We start from the raw sequence: 17,281 nt of genomic DNA on the forward strand, positions 1-17,281 counted from the left end.
ATCTACTGTACATTTGCGAATAAAGCACAACAAAGTTTAAATTCTTATATTCACCAGGAACTAAATACATTTAAAAAATGCCTCCACCGTGATAAGTGACAGTTGTTTGAAATTTAAACGTTCACTTTTAAACTTTGGTCTCTATAATTGTTTGATGGGATAAATATCGGTTGATTGTGCACGGTTTTGGACAAATGTGGAAGGTTGGAAAACTCCCTTCCCTGAATTATTGAGTCGTACACAATCGTTTTCAAAACCAAGGTTCCACCGAGATTTGAACTCGGATCGCTGGATTCAGAGTCCAGAGTGCTAACCATTACACCATGGAACCACAACGGCTTTACAGATTCTGTTATAATCAAAAGTTTTTCAGTTTGTGGAACAGGCAGCAGGAGATTACAGAGATAAACAGGTCGCCTCCCCGTTCTAAAAATAATAATAATAAGTTAAACATCAGTGATGGTACATTGGCTTCCCAGGAAGTGAAGTTTGAAAATATAAACGCTTTTAAGATTTATAGAAATAAGTGTTGTATATTGGTAAACGATTAAAAAAGTACCATTATTATAATTCAAGGTAATTTGAGAAAATGTGTCAGAACCTAGTTTAGCTGCTCAGTGGTGTCAAACTCAGGGCCACTTCCAAATCTCAGATGTGCTGGACCAATATATCCGTGGCCTTAAAATGTAAATTATGACAGGTCAAAATACTTCATATTGTTGTTTTTTGGTGGTTAAAATAATTACACGTACAGACAAAGTAAGACAGGAATCTCCATGGACTATGATGTTTGCTGATGGCATCGTGATCTGTAGTGAGAGCAGGGAACAGGGTGTCGAGGCTCTCCCTTCGAGATAGGGTGAGAACCTCAGTCATTCGGGAGGGACTCAAGAGTCGAGCCGCTGCTCCTCCGTGTTGAGAGGAACCAGTTGAGGTGGCTCGGACATCTGGTTCGGATGCCTCCTGGACGCCTCCATGGAGAGGTGTTCCGGGGCATGTCCCACCGGCAGCAGCCTGTGGGTGACCCAGGATACGCTGGAGAGACTATGTCTCCCGGCTGGCCTGGGAACGCCTTGGGATCCCGCCGAAGGAGCTGGTTGAAGTGGCTGGGGACAGGGAAGTCTGGGCTCCCCTAAGGTGCTGCCCCCGCATCCTGACTATAGCACAATATGTAAAATATATAGCCTATATAGTATGTATGTTTGAATATATTCTCAGAAAACCAAACACATTTGTGGCAGGTTTATTTTGTTGAAGCAACTGTCATAAATTTCTCAAAAACACCAAACACAATGGTTTTATTTTGCTAAACTGTTTTGAGTGTTGTTGTTTTTTACTTAAAAATCTGACATTCTTTTTAACAAGAATAGAAAACAATTTGCGGACAAAAAGCACTTTTAGGTAGACACCAACAGAACTCTTATTCAAAGCATAGATATGCAAATTCAAGCCAAAATCCTGTCAATTTGTCATTTTCTGCAGCCTGGATGTTTGCTTAAGCTGAGACCATAACACAACTTTAAAGTCCCCCCCCCCCCCCCCCCCATGTGGTGTTCCAAGGGTGTGGTGTGCCTTGTGCCACCAGTGCATCGTGATAAAATTTACTCCAGTTTTAAAATCAAACTCCTTTTTAGACAGAAACTGTGAAAACGGCTCAGTCCAAATCAGCGGCAAGAAGAGTGTCAGTCATCAGTCAGTGTTCTTTGGATCCCAACAGTGTCGGGTTCGGGGGTGGAACGATTCAAGTAAAAATGTCACATGGTGGATACAATATCTTTGACAAAACAAGTGGGCAGATTAAAAACCATCAGAAAAAGTAACCAAGCCCTGCACAAAAAAGTGTGACTTGCCATCAGTGTTTCTGCAATGTGATAATAAACCCTTGAAGACATTTTTGCCAACGTGTCCATCGTCAAAGTAGGAGACAGACGGGAAGAGGAACATTCATGTTCATGCAAATTCACGGAGGAAAATTCCATCACTAAATCATGGGAAATACAAGAGAACAATGCAGCACTCCTGGTCTTCCAAGACAGAATTAACATAGCAGATATTAATGAACGGTTGCATCCCAATCGATGCACATAAACAGTAAATCATCCCATTTCATCACCATGTTGGCTGTGCTGTCCTGTCATTGAATTGTGGCTGGCAGAGGCTCGTCTGCTCATGAGGTCTGTAATGTTTGTAGTCAACTCCTTTCTAGAAAATTGCTGGCCGTACAAAAGTCTGACCAGTGAGCGTCATGCTTTCACTGCTTATCAGGGTCCCAGTTTGGCAGCCTGTTCAATATGGCCTGATGGTCAACACGTACAGTGGCCACCAGTCCTCCCGTGTTGAGTGCATTCCCACTGCAATCAATGTCGTCTCCCTTCAGAGTTGTCATGCGGCCTCCTACAAAACATGGTCAAATGTTAGTGTGGTGTAGTGTCATAACAAAATACAGCGCAAGATGTATTTTGTTGTTCAAATCTTATAAAAATAGTGTACACTAATTGGGAGATTTAATAGTTAAGAGATTACCGAGTGCAGACAGTAATGCTGCACCAGCACAGATGTCCCATTTCTTGATCATGGTGATGTGGACGTAAACATCTGCTTGGTCTACGGGCTCTTTATCGCTGGAAGGCATCTGCAAGAGTGACAGGACCTTATAACCTGAGGGGACAAAAAAACGACCATGGTTTCAGTAGGATACATCATATAATACCGCGTTCTAACTTCATAATCCTTGTTCACTTTTGGAGTCACTACATTTTTTATTATTGCATTTATATTCATTCATATCAATTGATATTCCTCAGGAAAGCCGATATTTATTCTTAAGACTAATACATGAACCAATGTTAGTCCCAGACATTTTCATTTAAATGCACGGCACTCAGATTCAATCTTAAGAGTGCATGCAGTAAGTATTCACCTTGAAGGACTCTCAGAACGTGACCTGCCAAAACCATAACAAGGGTGAAGTACAGTATAGTGAGAATTTGTGGTTTTAGATTTATAATGTAGCAAAACTTTTTCGTTTTGCCATTATATAGTGTGAATGTGATGTGTAGAATTTTGCAATTTTTCTTTGAATACTTATTTTAAGTTCTTTCTTACTATTCTATGAATACTTTCCAGATGTGCACTGTATGTTGAATTAGATTTTCTACATGGCCTGCCTGACATATCTCTCTCTCTATATGTATTTATCTATCTCTCTATCTATATATTAGGGGTGTGAATTGCCTAGTACATGGCGATTCGATTCATATCACAATTTGATACCGATTAATCCCGATACAAATTTAAAAATTGATTATTGCGATTTTTTTAAACTCAAATTTAGAAAATACTTATCAGTAAACTTGTACATGTACACAAATTCCAGCTTATAACTGAGCCACTGCCTTTAACAAACAGGTTGCAGTCCGTTTCATGTTTGAACAGCACTGAAATAAAAATATTAAGGCTTAATGTTTCATTATATATCGAATCGATTCGATAATTGCGTGCTGTAATATCGCGATATATTGCTGAATCGATTTTGCTTTGGTTCTACTCTATTTTTCCATTATTAATGCCACCATAAATCTAAACTACTGTCTTACTCACCTGCTCCTCCTGCTTCTATAATTGTGGTGCCGTTTCCAAAAGCATTGTGAATGAAGCTTTTGACCTCCCCCGAGTGGGAACGGGACACAATTACTTTAGGGGGGCTAATACTATAGGATGAGCGAGGAGTCATATTGGATCCCTGATTCACAAGTGCCCAGGCTGTGAGAGAGATGAGACAAGAAAAAAAGGAAGAAGAATGAGAATGTGGAATAATGATTAGCAAGTCTGCCTCACGGTTGCCATACTCTCCCCGTGCTTGTTTCCCCCCACATCCCTAAAACATGTCACCCGAAAACTCTAAATTTTCCAAAAATGTGAATATAAGTACGCCCTCCTGCGATTGACCGGCAACCCTAAAACGGCTAGTTCAAGCTGTAGCTCAACCACGGCCGTGAATGAGGACAAGCAAAAAATGTTGCAAACTATTTTTACAACTCTTAATTAATTTATTATTGCTTATCAGAGACTGTTTTGCCAATACATTAAAGTGACTGCACTGTACAGTGTCCACAACCCAAAGTCACCCAGAAGATATTACGTGACTGACTTCGTGCACATATAGGAGGGCGTATGTCCAGATCTCTGCTGCACTCTGTATTCAGAATTTCTTAACAATCCACACCATTTTTAATTTTGCAAGGTCTGTTTCTAGCTTCGCGGCCTAGCTTGTCCTTCTAAAATCTTACCACCTTATTGCATGTTATTGTTTTTGGTTCACAAAGAAATGCGAAAACATCCTACAGTAAGCCTTTGTTCGCATTTGCCGAAACATCTAGAACGGTGGATGATGATGTCGTGATGACAAGGTGCTCAAACCCAATTCACAAGCCTTCACAGATAGTGGGTGTCCACTGTACAGTGATATTATTGGGCAATATTTACATTTGCATATTCCTTATCTATATTTTCATTCACTGTATTTCATTCATGTTCCGTTTAAAGTGGAAGTCAACCTTAAACGTCGATGCCCCTAATTTTTTATAATATTTTTTCTTTTTTTAAATAAAACAAAATTTCAAGAAAAAAATATTTAAAATTAGGGGCGTCGGCCAATTACAATTTTTAAACGTCAGCAATCGCATTACTTCACTAGTTAACTCTCGATTAAATAAATAAATAAAAAATTAAGAAAAAAATATTACAAATTAGGGGAGTTGGGCGATTACAATTTTTAAACGTAATTAATCGCATGACTTCACTAGTTAACTCACGATTAATCACAAATTTTATATCTGTTCTAATACAAAAAAAACTCGGTTTGCATACTTTTGTTAACAAAAGTGGGGAAAAATGTAAAACTAATAGAAATAGTTCAAATGAATTTTTGACATCTATAGCTGTCAATGGCAGTGAATGAGTTAATATTACATTTGTGGAATATGAGTAATGAAGCAAATCCAGCCATTTGTATCCATCTTGTAATAACCAATCACAGCTCAGCTTCAGAAAACAGGTGAGCTGTGATTGGTCGTTGCCAGAGCCCTGCGCAACATTGATGTCACCTTCAGTCGACAGCAAGTGGCAAAATGGCCGCCCCCTGAGATGGATAAAAATGGCTGGATTTTGCTGCTTAACTCATATTCTACTAATACAATATCAACCAGAATACCATAGCGAGGCTAGTAGGGCTGCATAGAACATATTTTTGTCCAATATGGGTTTGTTTTTTTTTTGGGGGGGGGGGGGGGGGTGACTTTCAAATACTTTTACTCAAGTAATTATTTGTAAGATTAAATTTGCCTTTGTCATACATAGCATCCTAAAGTAACAGTACTATTACTTGAGTGCATTTTTTGTCCACTCTACCCACCTCTGGGTGTAGCCCACCTCCCGCCAAAGTCAACTGTGACAGTTTAAACAATACACTTACCAGTGAAGCCAGTGAATGGCTGGTGTATGACACCAATGATTGGTTTACTGCCAACAGCCACACATACCATTGTCGTCACATACTTGACCAAGGTCTCTGGGAAGTGGGGAAAAAAACAGATAAAGGGTGGTGGAGAAGATATTCAAACTGATGCTACAATATCAACCAAACTAAATGTGGAGCAAAAGAATAAAGAAGGTATTTTGTACAAGCTACAAGTTCCTTTAACCACATATTAAAGATGAACTTAATTGTCTCTCTGTACATTTACGCTGACATCATTTCAAATCAAACGAAGGCTCCAAATTTTTATTTATACAGCAGTTTTGCAAATCAATGACATCATTTGAGGAGCAGGTTTTTGATTTTTTTTTTTACAGGTTAATCCTAGAGACCTGAAGCAATGGTTTTATTAACTCATTCACTGCCATTGATGGCTTTAGACGTCGACAATCATTTTGACTATTTCTATTAGTTTAACATTTTTTCCCACTTTTGTTAACAAGAGTATGAAAACCTGGATTTTTTTTTTTATTCTATTGAACAGTTTTAAAATTTGTAATTAAAAATTGTAATCGCCTGACGCACTTAATTTGTAATAATCTTTTCTTTAAAAAAAAAAAAAGAAAAGAAAAAAATTAGAAAAAAAAAAAAAATTCTTTCTTCTTTCTTTTTTTAAGATTAAAAATTAGGGGCAGCAGGCGATTACAATTTGTAATTGTAAATATTCGCATGACTAGTTAACTCACGATTAATAACTAGTTTTATATCTGTTCTAAATGTACAAAAAAAATTATAGGTTTTCAAACTCTTGTTAACAGAAATGGAAAAAAATGTAAACTAATAGAAACTGTTCAAATTAATTTTTGACGTCTATTGCTGTCCATGGCATTGATTAAGTTCAACAATAAAAATAATTAACAATTGTTTTTTATTCATTAAAAAATATATATAGTCATTATTTTTTTTAATTCATATTGTGTATAACAGAAAACTATTTTCTTGTCTACAAAAAATTTCAATGGGGCAATTTCAAACACAAAAATAAATGGCAGTTTAAATGTAATAATTCTAAATGGGTCGTATGGTCTTTACTCTTTGAGCTATACAAGATCTACACTGTAATGCAATTTTGAAAATATTGCTCAAGTTCCATCAAGAAGTAATCAGGAGATCTAAGGCTATGGCTCGGCCTAATGTTTTATATGTCGCAAATTCCCAGGGTACAAGGACACCAATTTGAGAATCACTGCTCTAAAACATGAAGATACTGAACCTGTATATTCCTGCGTGGCATCTAAAGGATCAATCCACACAGTGATGCTCTCAGCAGGGACTTCCTTATGTCCATCAATCTTCTCTAATATGTCTGCTGGAATGTCCCGACTCCACAACGCAGTCTTGTCCACCAGGTTGTCACGTTCCTCACTGTTCACCTGGAATGGAAAAAACAAACAAACAAACACACAAAGCAAGTTTAGCAAGTTCTGTGAAAACGCAGCAAAATTCATACGGCTCCAGTGTTTTTAATCCAAGTTCAATCTATATCAATAAAATTGATAAGGCAACTATAGCTGACCAAAAGGTTTAGTTCAACAAGATAGCCATAAAAAAAAGATACTTTGTACATGTGCATGGTTAGGTATAAGTAACTAAGATTTTCACCCACCTGTCATAATTCAGTTATCTTTCTCTGTACATTTATTATAAAAGTTGTTAAACAAAACAACCCAGATCCAATTGAAGGTCAGCAACCTAAACTGAATTTTGAATGATAATCAATGATAATCTATAAGGGAAAAATATATTTGGCCCATATAGAGACCTCAAGTATGGTGGTAAACACAATTTGAGCGTGATTTATTTATTTAAAAAAAGAAAAGAAAAAGAGAGAAAAAAGATGCAGATATTGTGAACGCTCAGAATGAAAGTCGTGTGAATGCTCACCATGATATCGGGAAAGGTGTTCTTAATAAGGTTGTACATTTTTCTATGTGACAGCAAGTCCCCCATTGTCAGAAGCTCAACTGCCCCCTCCTTTGTCTTCCCTTTTGATTTCTCCATCAGACTGTTCTCATCACGCACCTTCTTTACCTTAGAAATAAAACACAAAAATCATTGTCATGTCATTGCGCTTATCGTTGTCATAAACAACACGTTACAGGTCCTTTTTTTTTAACCTCTTTGCCTCCAAGAACTGCAGCCTCCACTGACACAGCCAGAAGTTCTCTCAGATTCACATTCCTCTTCTGGCCGCTGCAAAGAAAAAAATATATTTTTTAAACAATTACTTTCCACTGCATAAAAGATGTTCAAACTAGACTGAGACAGCCCTCTAGTATAACTAAACAACTGCCAAGGGCTATTTGTGTGTTTTACTTCGTTTGCAGAAAATTAGTTACGCACACAAATGTGTTAGGTCTGGCTGGGAGTGGAACTAACATCCTGGAAAAGACACACCCATAAGGTGGAAAGAAGGATTCGATATAAACTTAAAAGTCCCTGAGCCTCGAAACAAACGTGTATTCTTGTTAATAGCACAGCTAGGCAGTCTAATCACTCAACCCACACTTCCTAATCCTAGGATAAAATGAGATCAACACAGGCCATCCAGCCACAGCAATTTACATTACGATGGTGGATAAAAAGACTCACCTGAAAGCAGCCAGTCTGCTGGAGAGTACCCCGGCGTAAAGGTGGTATAAGATGCCGAGTGCTAGAAGGCAAAACACGGCTACACCGAAAGGTGACAGGCGGATACCCATCGGAGCCATAATTGCCAATATCAGTGCTCTTTATTTAGTGATCGGTGAAAACCCAACAATCCTATTCAAGGGATGGCGTTCACACGGTAGGCTGTGACGTGGCTATTACGGCCGATGCAACGAAGGCTTCGTCACGGACGTACTAAAATTGGGGGGAAACAGATACGAAGTCGCCAAATACATACCATAGCATATTAAATATACTGTCAATGCAGGGCTGTCAAAAAAGACAAGCGCTTATATTCCATTCAAACGTTCCGCCGTCGAGCGCTATAAGCAAGATTTCACAGACTAATTTCTCCGAACTTGCGATCGTGTCATTTGCTAAAATCGTCATTCCATTTCATCAGACCCTTTCCTAGATCTGAAACACGAAGAAGCTAGCCACGGTTTCTCCAGTGTCGAACGTAGACCTGAACAATCCCGTCTCTGTTCACGCATCTTCCTTTTCAGCGAACATCAGGGTCGGCTGACGCGCACATCTCTTCCGGGTTGATAATGATGTCGTCATCATTGTGGGACTTGGATAGCTGAATCAGGTTTATTTTAAACGTTGTACTCGTCTTGAAAAAGTAATTCGAAGTCGTTGTACTGGCTTGAAATTACTTCTCCAATATTCAATAAAATTACTTCAAGTGCCCCATTCATTGGCAGACCAGAGATCATAAAACAATAAGATTAGCATCCTGCAGCATTGTAATACAAAAGTTCTCAAATTTCACTGAGTTTTTTGCGTTTTACCCTTACAAATAGGACTCAACAATTTCAAACTGAATTTGCAAAATTCGAGGCTCATTGGGCCTCTTACAAAAAGTATATTCTGCTCAGGAATGTAAATAAAATAACTGACACATGACATTTTTTATTGAAGGGCTTCCACAAATCCATATTACATGATTTTAGAGATTTATGGCTATAGTATAGTCTTTTCTATGTTATCGAATGTTTATCAGCATTCACCATTATCATCAGTTGTAGCCTACAATTTGTAGGGTTTAAAAAAAAAATCCCACTCCAGCCCCAATTCAATGTGTGTCAATTATAAATAGCAGGGGTCTACTGTATCAGTGTTCTTGTCATTCCATGATTTGTTTTGGTTATTTCAGCATCAAGATCACCATGATTTATTCCAGTTGTCTGTTCATCATCTGTTGTCTTTGTGATCAAAAAGAGTGCGAACGGTCCTTTCTTTTTGAGTGCCCATCTATCTATCTTTGTTCTACACATCCACACTTCCCATCTTATTCTCCTCCTGTCTCTGCTGGCAACTTGACTGAAATATGGTAGGACTTCAGCTCCTCCTCTGACACAAAGTCTGGGGCGCCACTCATAAGGTCGTGACCGCGGAATGACTTCGGGAAGGCTATGACATCACGTATGCTGAAAGCACCCACCATGATGGAAACCAACCGGTCCAAACCTACAAGAATGCATGTATTGTATTTTTAGTTGCATTTCAGTTGTAATACAATGCATCTCTCCTAACCTGTGGATTCCGTCCATCTACGTGTACAGTATGTAATGTTAAAAGAGAATTTGACAGTTGGGGGTGCTGATCAAAAACATTTACAATACTTTTTTTCTCTCGGCATTTCTTATTTTGATAGAAACAATGTTTATACATATATAATGTAGAAGCAACAAAAAAGTAAACAAAAAACACTTAAATATTTCAATACAAATAATAATCCAATTAGATAGTCATATTTGGTTCTAATCTACTATTGAAGAAACAGGATTAAATGACATATTTTCAACTATCTGCATTGTGCTAATATCGTATAGTTTTTCTTTGATTAACTAAATAATTACCTTCAATTGCTTTTACAATCAGTTATGTTCGTTTACTGGGACATTTTACTTTTTATTAGGGTTCAGAAAATGGATGGATCAAATAGCGTTCCTTCGCCAGTTTCATCCACTAAACAAATAACCAATTTTTCAATTGTCATGGACAAAAATAAAAAGAATAAAAAAATATATAATAATAAAAAAACTCAACCATGCACAGAATCTTACCAAGCGCAATACCACCATGTGGTGGCGCACCAGAGTCCAGAGCCTCCAGCAAGTGTGAAAGAACAGTGGGATCCTCCTAAGAAGAAAAATGTCACAACTATGAGTTTTCTTCTTAACAAAGTGGATTTTTGCACAACTTATCAGTTATAAAACACACAACAAGCACGAGACATATCGCAACATTTTATAACTGTGCCAATAAAAAAGAGCAGGTTTTCACCTTGAGGATATTCTTTAAAATGTGAAGTTGCTCTGAAGCCTTGTGAATGCGAATTGAACCTCCTCCAATCTCACAGCCGTTCAACACAAGGTCATAGTGCTGACCGCGAACCTGGAACGGCAAAAAAAGAAAAGTCACAAAATGATTTCATCCATCATTCATTCATGAAATCAAATACATCAGCAACGTACTTTTTCTGGCTCTGTGTAGAGTAACTGTGTGTCCTCTGGCACTGGAGCGGTGAATGGATGATGGGCTGACTCCAGCTGCTCGGGCTCATCTTCTTTAGGCAAGAAGAGAGGAAAATCCACGACCCAGAGAAAATGAAAGGCCAAAGGGTCACGGACTGTCAAGCCATGAGACTCCAGGAGTTGGGCACACTGTAAACGAAGACTACCTAGCATTGGGCGCTGACAAAAAAGCAGATACATTAGTTGGTTAATACAAAATGCTTCAGTTTGTATATGAGGAGCCACATTTCCTACCAGAACGTCATAGGGACCGGCAGCTATCAGTAGCAGGTCTCCTGGTTCGGCAGCAGTCTTCCTGAGTACAGCATCGGTGGCAGAGGCTGACAACAGGTTCTTCAGAGGAGACTTCAGCGTTCCATCTGCTTTGACCTGCACCACACTCACTTCCTTGAGACGGCAGGAAAAAACATTTCATCATGGGCGTGACATTGCTATTACCTCATTCACTGCCCCCAAAAAAAGACTGTGGGCCATAGTTTGGACACCCTGCTGTACATAAATGTTTTAAAACAGAAGGTATGATGTAAAATACCATAAAAAAAATGAACCAAATAACTGCCAAAGGCGTATATTTAAGATTTATAAAAAACATATTGTCAAATGTGTTTATGTCTTCTAATTCTCTTTTAACTCACTCACTGCCATTGACGGCTATAGACGTCAAAAATTCATTTGAACTATTTCTATTAGTTTAAAATGTTTTCCCACTTTTGTCAACAAGAGCATGAAAACCTCGGAATTTTTTTTTTATTGTACATTTACAACATAAATAAAATTTGTGATTAATCGTGAGTTAACTATAGAATTCATGCAGTTAATTACCAACAAAAAATTAAATCGCCTGAAACGATTAAAAAAAAAAAGAATTATTAAAAATTAGGGACGTCAGGCGATTTTTTAATCGGAATTAATCACATGACTTCACTTGTTAACTCCCTATTAATCACAAATTTTATATCTGTTCTAAATGTACAATAAAAATAATTCTAGGTTTTCATGATCTTGTTAACAAAAGTGGGAAAATGTTAAACTAATAGAAATAGTTCAAATGATTTTTTTACGGCTATAGCCGTTAATGGTAGTGAATGAGTTAACCTGGGATAATTGGATTTATGTGCGTACTCAATAAATAAAGTACAATTTACTTTTTAAGATCTCAATGGTAAACAATGTGTTCATTAATACTTTGATAAAAATAATCAAATGCTAAAAAACAAAAAAAAATAAAACTGTTTTAGAGTCATATTTTTTTTTTCCTGGTGTAAGCAACACAGCTAAAACGTTCATAAACATGATCATTTTTATTGTAGCCATTTGAGCAATAGAAAGAAAAAGAAAAAAAGTGCAACCATCCGGTTTTCCTCTTACCTGGTTAAAATGAGCCTTGGATGATTGTTTCAGTTTGTCTAAATCTTTCCCAGTAAAAAGTTTCTGAAAATAATTAGAGGGGGGAGAATGAAAATTGCAAAAACAACAAAAGTAAGTTATCACATTCTGCCAAAAGAAAGAGGTTGGCTCTTACTGCTCCACTGGGGACACAGATGGACAAAACAGAGCTTTCTGGTTTGCTAACAGCTGATTTGAAGAAACCGATATCTGTGGACAGGAAAACATCTCTGAGGTCCATCAGCTGAACACAAAGGTATGACAGAGACCCAGTGTTAGTTGTGCAAACATTTTTGAAATCTCATTTGACAAAAACATCTTTTATTCTGGTCACTTGAGGACATACTCCAAAGCCTGGACAGGTTTTAGTGAATGAGGAGTTGAGAAAAAAAAAATATATATATATTTGTGGTATGCAAGGAGCTGTCAGTATGACCTATAGCGGCTGTTCAAAAGTTAATTTCCATTACTATGTAGACAAACTGCAACAAAGGGAGAAAATGTGAATTTCGTCCACTCCAAAATAAAAATCTAACACGGAGCAACTTCCATAATCCAAGTATAGAAATGTGTATGTAAACACAGTTCGTCTTTGTGATGAACAATCATCTCAAAGGGAAAGCAAGGGAACTACTGCAAAGTATTTCTCCTATCCAGTAGTTTGATTACTTTAGCAAAAGTGAAAATGTGTCAAATGGAGCCAATTTTAAAACCAGACAACTAAATCAACAAAAAACAAGTTGTGTAGTTAACAAAACATTCAAACAATGACATACTGGGTCAAAAGTCTACAGTTACCTAGTCAAAACAACAAACTCAAAAGATTTTGTCTAAAGACCAGAAAGTCCAGTTGAACATTCTTGGCATGCATTCAATCATGTCATCCAGTAGATAAAAATACCGCACCTTCATGCCAAATCTGGTATCAGGTTTGTCCACCCCATAGTCCCTCATGGCCTCTTCATATGTCAAGGTTTGGAAAGGAAGTGGGAGGGGACCTTTCCCTGCAGGCCACGAGTATTTCAACAAACCCTCCACCAGGGTCATGATGCCTGCCTGATCCACAAAAGACATTTCGATGTCCACCTGTGGAGTAAAATTCACAATCAGGCTGGGGGAGGGGGGGGGGGGGCACATCAAGATATTCTTTCCAGACACGAAAATCACAATTCTGGAGACTGATGGAGAAGGCGAGACCTTACCTGAGTGAACTCGGGCTGCCGATCGGGCTTGGAACCTTCATCTCGATAACACCGAGCAACTTGGAAGTACCTACGACAGTAATGATAGCCACTTTACTTGAGTTGACTTGCACATGAGCGACTATCAGAACAAAACAAAAAAATGTAGGTGACAAATGTTTTAAACAATTTCTCCCACCGGTAAACATAAGATGAGCGATTGCATCGTCCCACCTGTCAATACCAGCCACCATTAAAAGCTGCTTGAACTGCTGAGGACTCTGAGGGAGGGAATAGAAACGACCCGGGTCTCTGGATGGAACCACAAACTCTTTGGCTCCCTGATACAAGCAGAAACATAATCGAGGTTTGCAGGATCGCAAATCTAGCAAAATTGCAAGATTACTATTGCATTTGGCCATTCTGCAAGTAAATCAGCATCTGTTCAGTAAGGCTGACAGCTCAATTTACATTAGAGGCTTGTCAATGAAAGGGTGTTGTTTTGATTGGGTTCGATATGCTGGTTGGCTGTCAAGCTTGCATTATGTGAGCTTATGCTCTACTTCTTTTAAGAAAGCTCGATAACAGAAGCGCGGTCATCCAAATCCATCTGGTTTGTCAGGTTCTGGGCTATATGACGTTCATGTCATTTCTGTAAAGTCGTTCAAATAATGTGCAGTCACTATACTTGTTGGCTTCATAATAAAGATCCAAATAAATTGGAGTTGGCGCACCAAATACAGTACATACAGAGTCTGTGATTTTTTTTTGGGCTGTATTTTAAATTCTTCAATAGTGCAGCACTGAGCGGTCGTGGGTGGTTTACACATATGCAAATATCAAACCCATTTTACAGAAAAATAATGGTTTTGCTTTCACTATTCCTATTAGGGGTGTTAGAAAAAAATCGATTCGGCAATATATCGCGATATTACAGCGCGCAATTCTCGAATCGATTCGATATGCGGCCACATCGATTTTTAAACATCAAATTTTTAAGGGAAATATTCAACAAAGCGTCTTACTTAGGGTTAGGATTCACACATTAAGCATGGAAGAATGTTATATTAATGGAACATTAAGCCTTAATATTTGATTTCAATGCTGTTCAAACATGAAACAGACTGCATGCAACCTGTTTGTTAAATGCAGTGGCTCGGTTATAAGCCGGAATTTTCAGATCAATAAATACATTTTCATACAAATCTTACAGTGTACATGTACAAGTTTACTGATGAGTATTTTCTAAATTTGAATAAAAAAATTTTAATCACAATAATCAATTTATAGATTTGTATTGGGATTAATCGGTATCGAATCGTGACCTATGAATCGTGATACGAATTCAATCGCCAGGTACTGGGCAATTCACTCCCCAAATTCCTATATTGACAGGAATGTAGTTTATGTCTATTTCAATGAAAATACTTACCCCTGGTGTTCTTTTAAACAACGTTGGTGTCTCTACATCAACAAAACCTACAAAGTGGAAGAGAAACAAAAACAGAATGTAAACTCAGTAGCGGTTCAGAGGATGGACGGATGGATGGGACATGAAAATGTATAATCGTCTGACTTCGGTGCAGGAAGCCCGGCCACAGTTCCCACTCAGTGATAGTGTGAAAACTGTGGATGTTTTTATATGTGCCCTGTTCGTTACAACCAATTCAGGGTTGAGTCCACCTCTCACCCAAAGCCATCTGGGATGGGCTCCAGCTTTCTGCTTTCTGTCTCAACAGCATAGGCAGTAGTGAAAATGGATGGACGGCTGGATGTAAAGAAAATAGCAGTAAATCTCCATACCGTGTATATTACAGAGATTTTCTCTCATCTTCATCACTAGTTGGGACCTCAGTCGGAGGTTCTTCTGCAAGTAAGAAGACCTCAGGTCCAGGTAGCGAAACTGCATCCGTAAAGACTCTGATTTCTGGGCAACAGAAAACATCATTATGATTTACGGGAAATCATTAAGTGTGAGGAGGATCATGTAGCTACTTACTTTGACAAAGTCTTTAATTTCAAATGGCAACTGCCGGCACACATTGAAAACTTCCACATGCTCAGCAAGGACTTCAATGTTTCCTGTTGGCATCTCCTGTCATGAACACAACATGATTACTAGAGCCTCTCATAAAACAATTACAATTCGACAACACACACAACAGTTATATAAACTGCTGAATTGTTATTTTAGGTTTTTGAGAGGAGGCTGTAGAATCAAAAATATGAGTATTAATTTCCCCATGGGAATGACTTTATAAAAAAAAAATGCAGATCACTAAATAATACAGTACATTTAACACACCTTGTTTTCCTGCCCGGCTGGCCGTTGCCTAACTGTCCCAGAAACCTTGATGACAGACTCAGCTGTGAGATTACACAGTGCTTCTTTGACATGGCGTGCAGTCTGCAAACAAGAGAAGACTTGCTTTAAACCCAATTCTCATCATTCTGAGTCTAGATTTGCTTTTCAAGTGAAAGATAGCAGGAATCCAACACCTATTGCCACACAATGAAGACAATACCAAATATGATCATGCGGAATGCTTACATCCTGCTGAGGTACAAGAACTTGGGTCAGGCCACTGAAGTCTCGTAGAATAACAAACAGGTCGTGTCTATTTAGGACACACACACAAATGTCTCAATATGAAAAAAATAAATTAAATTCCATGCATTTTTTTGTGCTAGTTTACGCAGATTAATGAAATGGACTAATACATTTGCTTCATTCAGTGATAAAAAAACAAAAACACACACACACCTCAGGTATTGGACCCATCCACACAATGTGACCTTCTCTCCAACATGCTCAGATCTCAGTTGTCCACAGGTGTGACTCCTAAAAGACAAAGAGCTGCTTCCTGAGGACAAAAAAGTAGTTAACACTCATTTTATTATATTTCGGCAAAGCACAAAATACTGCATGTTGGTTTATCCCCAAAAAAGCTATCATGCCTCTTTGCCGTTCTCTTTGACACATATACAAATACAGTAAACAAATCATAAAAAAAAAAAAAAGTGTGACAGACATTTTGCTGTTGATGTACTACAGCTAAATCTGATTGGGTGTACTAACAAGAAAAGGCTTCACACGTAATTCTGCACCCTGATGTACCTGTGATAGGAGAGTTGGATAAATAGGAAGTGTCAGGGCAGCTTAGGTGTCTGACTTGTGGTCTCCGAATGAGACGTCCTTGACTTGAAGTCAAAATTAAGTGCCGGTAAGAAACTCCAAGTGAACAGAGTGTTCTCTGCACCATGTATCTGCATGCTGTTGCCATTATGCATTTATTTAATCGTACTATATGAAGATCATTTTCTGCGCGTGAGATGTGCCTCGGTGCTGGAACAGCCTGGGTCAAGTCCTGAAAAAATGTTGGACAAACCTGTTCGCTACTACAAATGTATCAATTTCTGATTAAATCAAACCAGTCGTCCCGTCTTTCCATTATAATGTACATAAATTATAAAGGACGACGGTGGACGGAATAAAGACCGGTCGGTCTAATTACTTCCTATCTCGTGCTGGACCGGTCGTTATTTGATCACAATCTTAGTAAAGATACAGTTAAAATTCAATAGCCTTAAAAAAAAATACCGGAGCCACGTTTTCCAGCGCTCCAGTCAAATACAGTACTATCAATTGAAAACACCATGTTGTGCAGGGTTGCGGACCCCCATCCTTAGAAACATGGTTTCGCCCAATGTCTTCTTCCCTAGCGTGTTTCCGCAAATACAACCGAGAGCGCCTCCAAATGGTTTGCCATTAGACCGTACATTTAAAGAGATTAAACAGTGATATAAACTTAGCAGAATGTTTTTGTTGTTTCCGTGCCAGGTCGATTTCGGTTCGTCACATAGTAGATAAAAGTTCTGTATACAGACAGCTGTTTGGTTGTCGTTACCAAGATGCCACGATGCAGTTTTTGTCCATAGGGTGGCGCTAATATGTACACGAAATGTTTGAGATTCTCATCTAGCCC

The 17,281-nt window shown here is 38.3% G+C and overlaps 2 protein-coding genes and 1 non-coding gene across 4 annotated transcripts; all 3 read right to left on the reverse strand.

The window, feature by feature from the left end:
* Window positions 1-259: 259 nt before the first annotated feature.
* trnaq-cug (transfer RNA glutamine (anticodon CUG)) lies at window positions 260-331 on the reverse strand. Its single transcript has one exon. It is a non-coding gene; the product is annotated as a tRNA-Gln (tRNA).
* Window positions 332-1,227: 896 nt separating this feature from the next.
* On the reverse strand, window positions 1,228-8,739 carry bpnt2 (3'(2'), 5'-bisphosphate nucleotidase 2). The gene is made up of 8 exons (XM_077559279.1): window positions 8,129-8,739; window positions 7,654-7,729; window positions 7,421-7,567; window positions 6,750-6,909; window positions 5,474-5,569; window positions 3,601-3,762; window positions 2,524-2,658; window positions 1,228-2,394 (listed from the first exon to the last, which is right to left on the reverse strand). Exons 1-8 carry the CDS (start codon window positions 8,245-8,247, stop codon window positions 2,252-2,254), a joined length of 1,038 nt encoding a protein of 345 aa, XP_077415405.1. The 5' UTR covers window positions 8,248-8,739; the 3' UTR covers window positions 1,228-2,251.
* Window positions 8,740-9,080: 341 nt separating this feature from the next.
* Window positions 9,081-17,272, reverse strand: dars2 (aspartyl-tRNA synthetase 2, mitochondrial). 2 transcript variants are annotated; one of them, XM_077558398.1, is made up of 17 exons: window positions 16,897-17,272; window positions 16,060-16,159; window positions 15,847-15,913; window positions 15,601-15,702; window positions 15,295-15,390; window positions 15,099-15,222; window positions 14,728-14,774; window positions 13,530-13,636; window positions 13,317-13,386; window positions 13,021-13,200; window positions 12,251-12,358; window positions 12,097-12,159; window positions 10,963-11,115; window positions 10,669-10,887; window positions 10,478-10,588; window positions 10,258-10,333; window positions 9,081-9,658 (listed from the first exon to the last, which is right to left on the reverse strand). In XM_077558398.1, the coding sequence occupies exons 1-17, from the start codon at window positions 16,952-16,954 to the stop codon at window positions 9,480-9,482; spliced, it is 1,860 nt and encodes a 619-aa protein (XP_077414524.1). In that variant the 5' UTR covers window positions 16,955-17,272; the 3' UTR covers window positions 9,081-9,479. The 2 variants fall into 2 exon arrangements, with proteins under 2 accessions (XP_077414524.1, XP_077414523.1); XM_077558397.1 differs by having other exon boundaries at window positions 16,414-17,267.
* Window positions 17,273-17,281: the final 9 nt, after the last annotated feature.

This window comes from Vanacampus margaritifer, chromosome 2, assembly GCF_051991255.1.
Source record: "Vanacampus margaritifer isolate UIUO_Vmar chromosome 2, RoL_Vmar_1.0, whole genome shotgun sequence".
NCBI lineage: Eukaryota > Metazoa > Chordata > Actinopteri > Syngnathiformes > Syngnathidae > Vanacampus > Vanacampus margaritifer.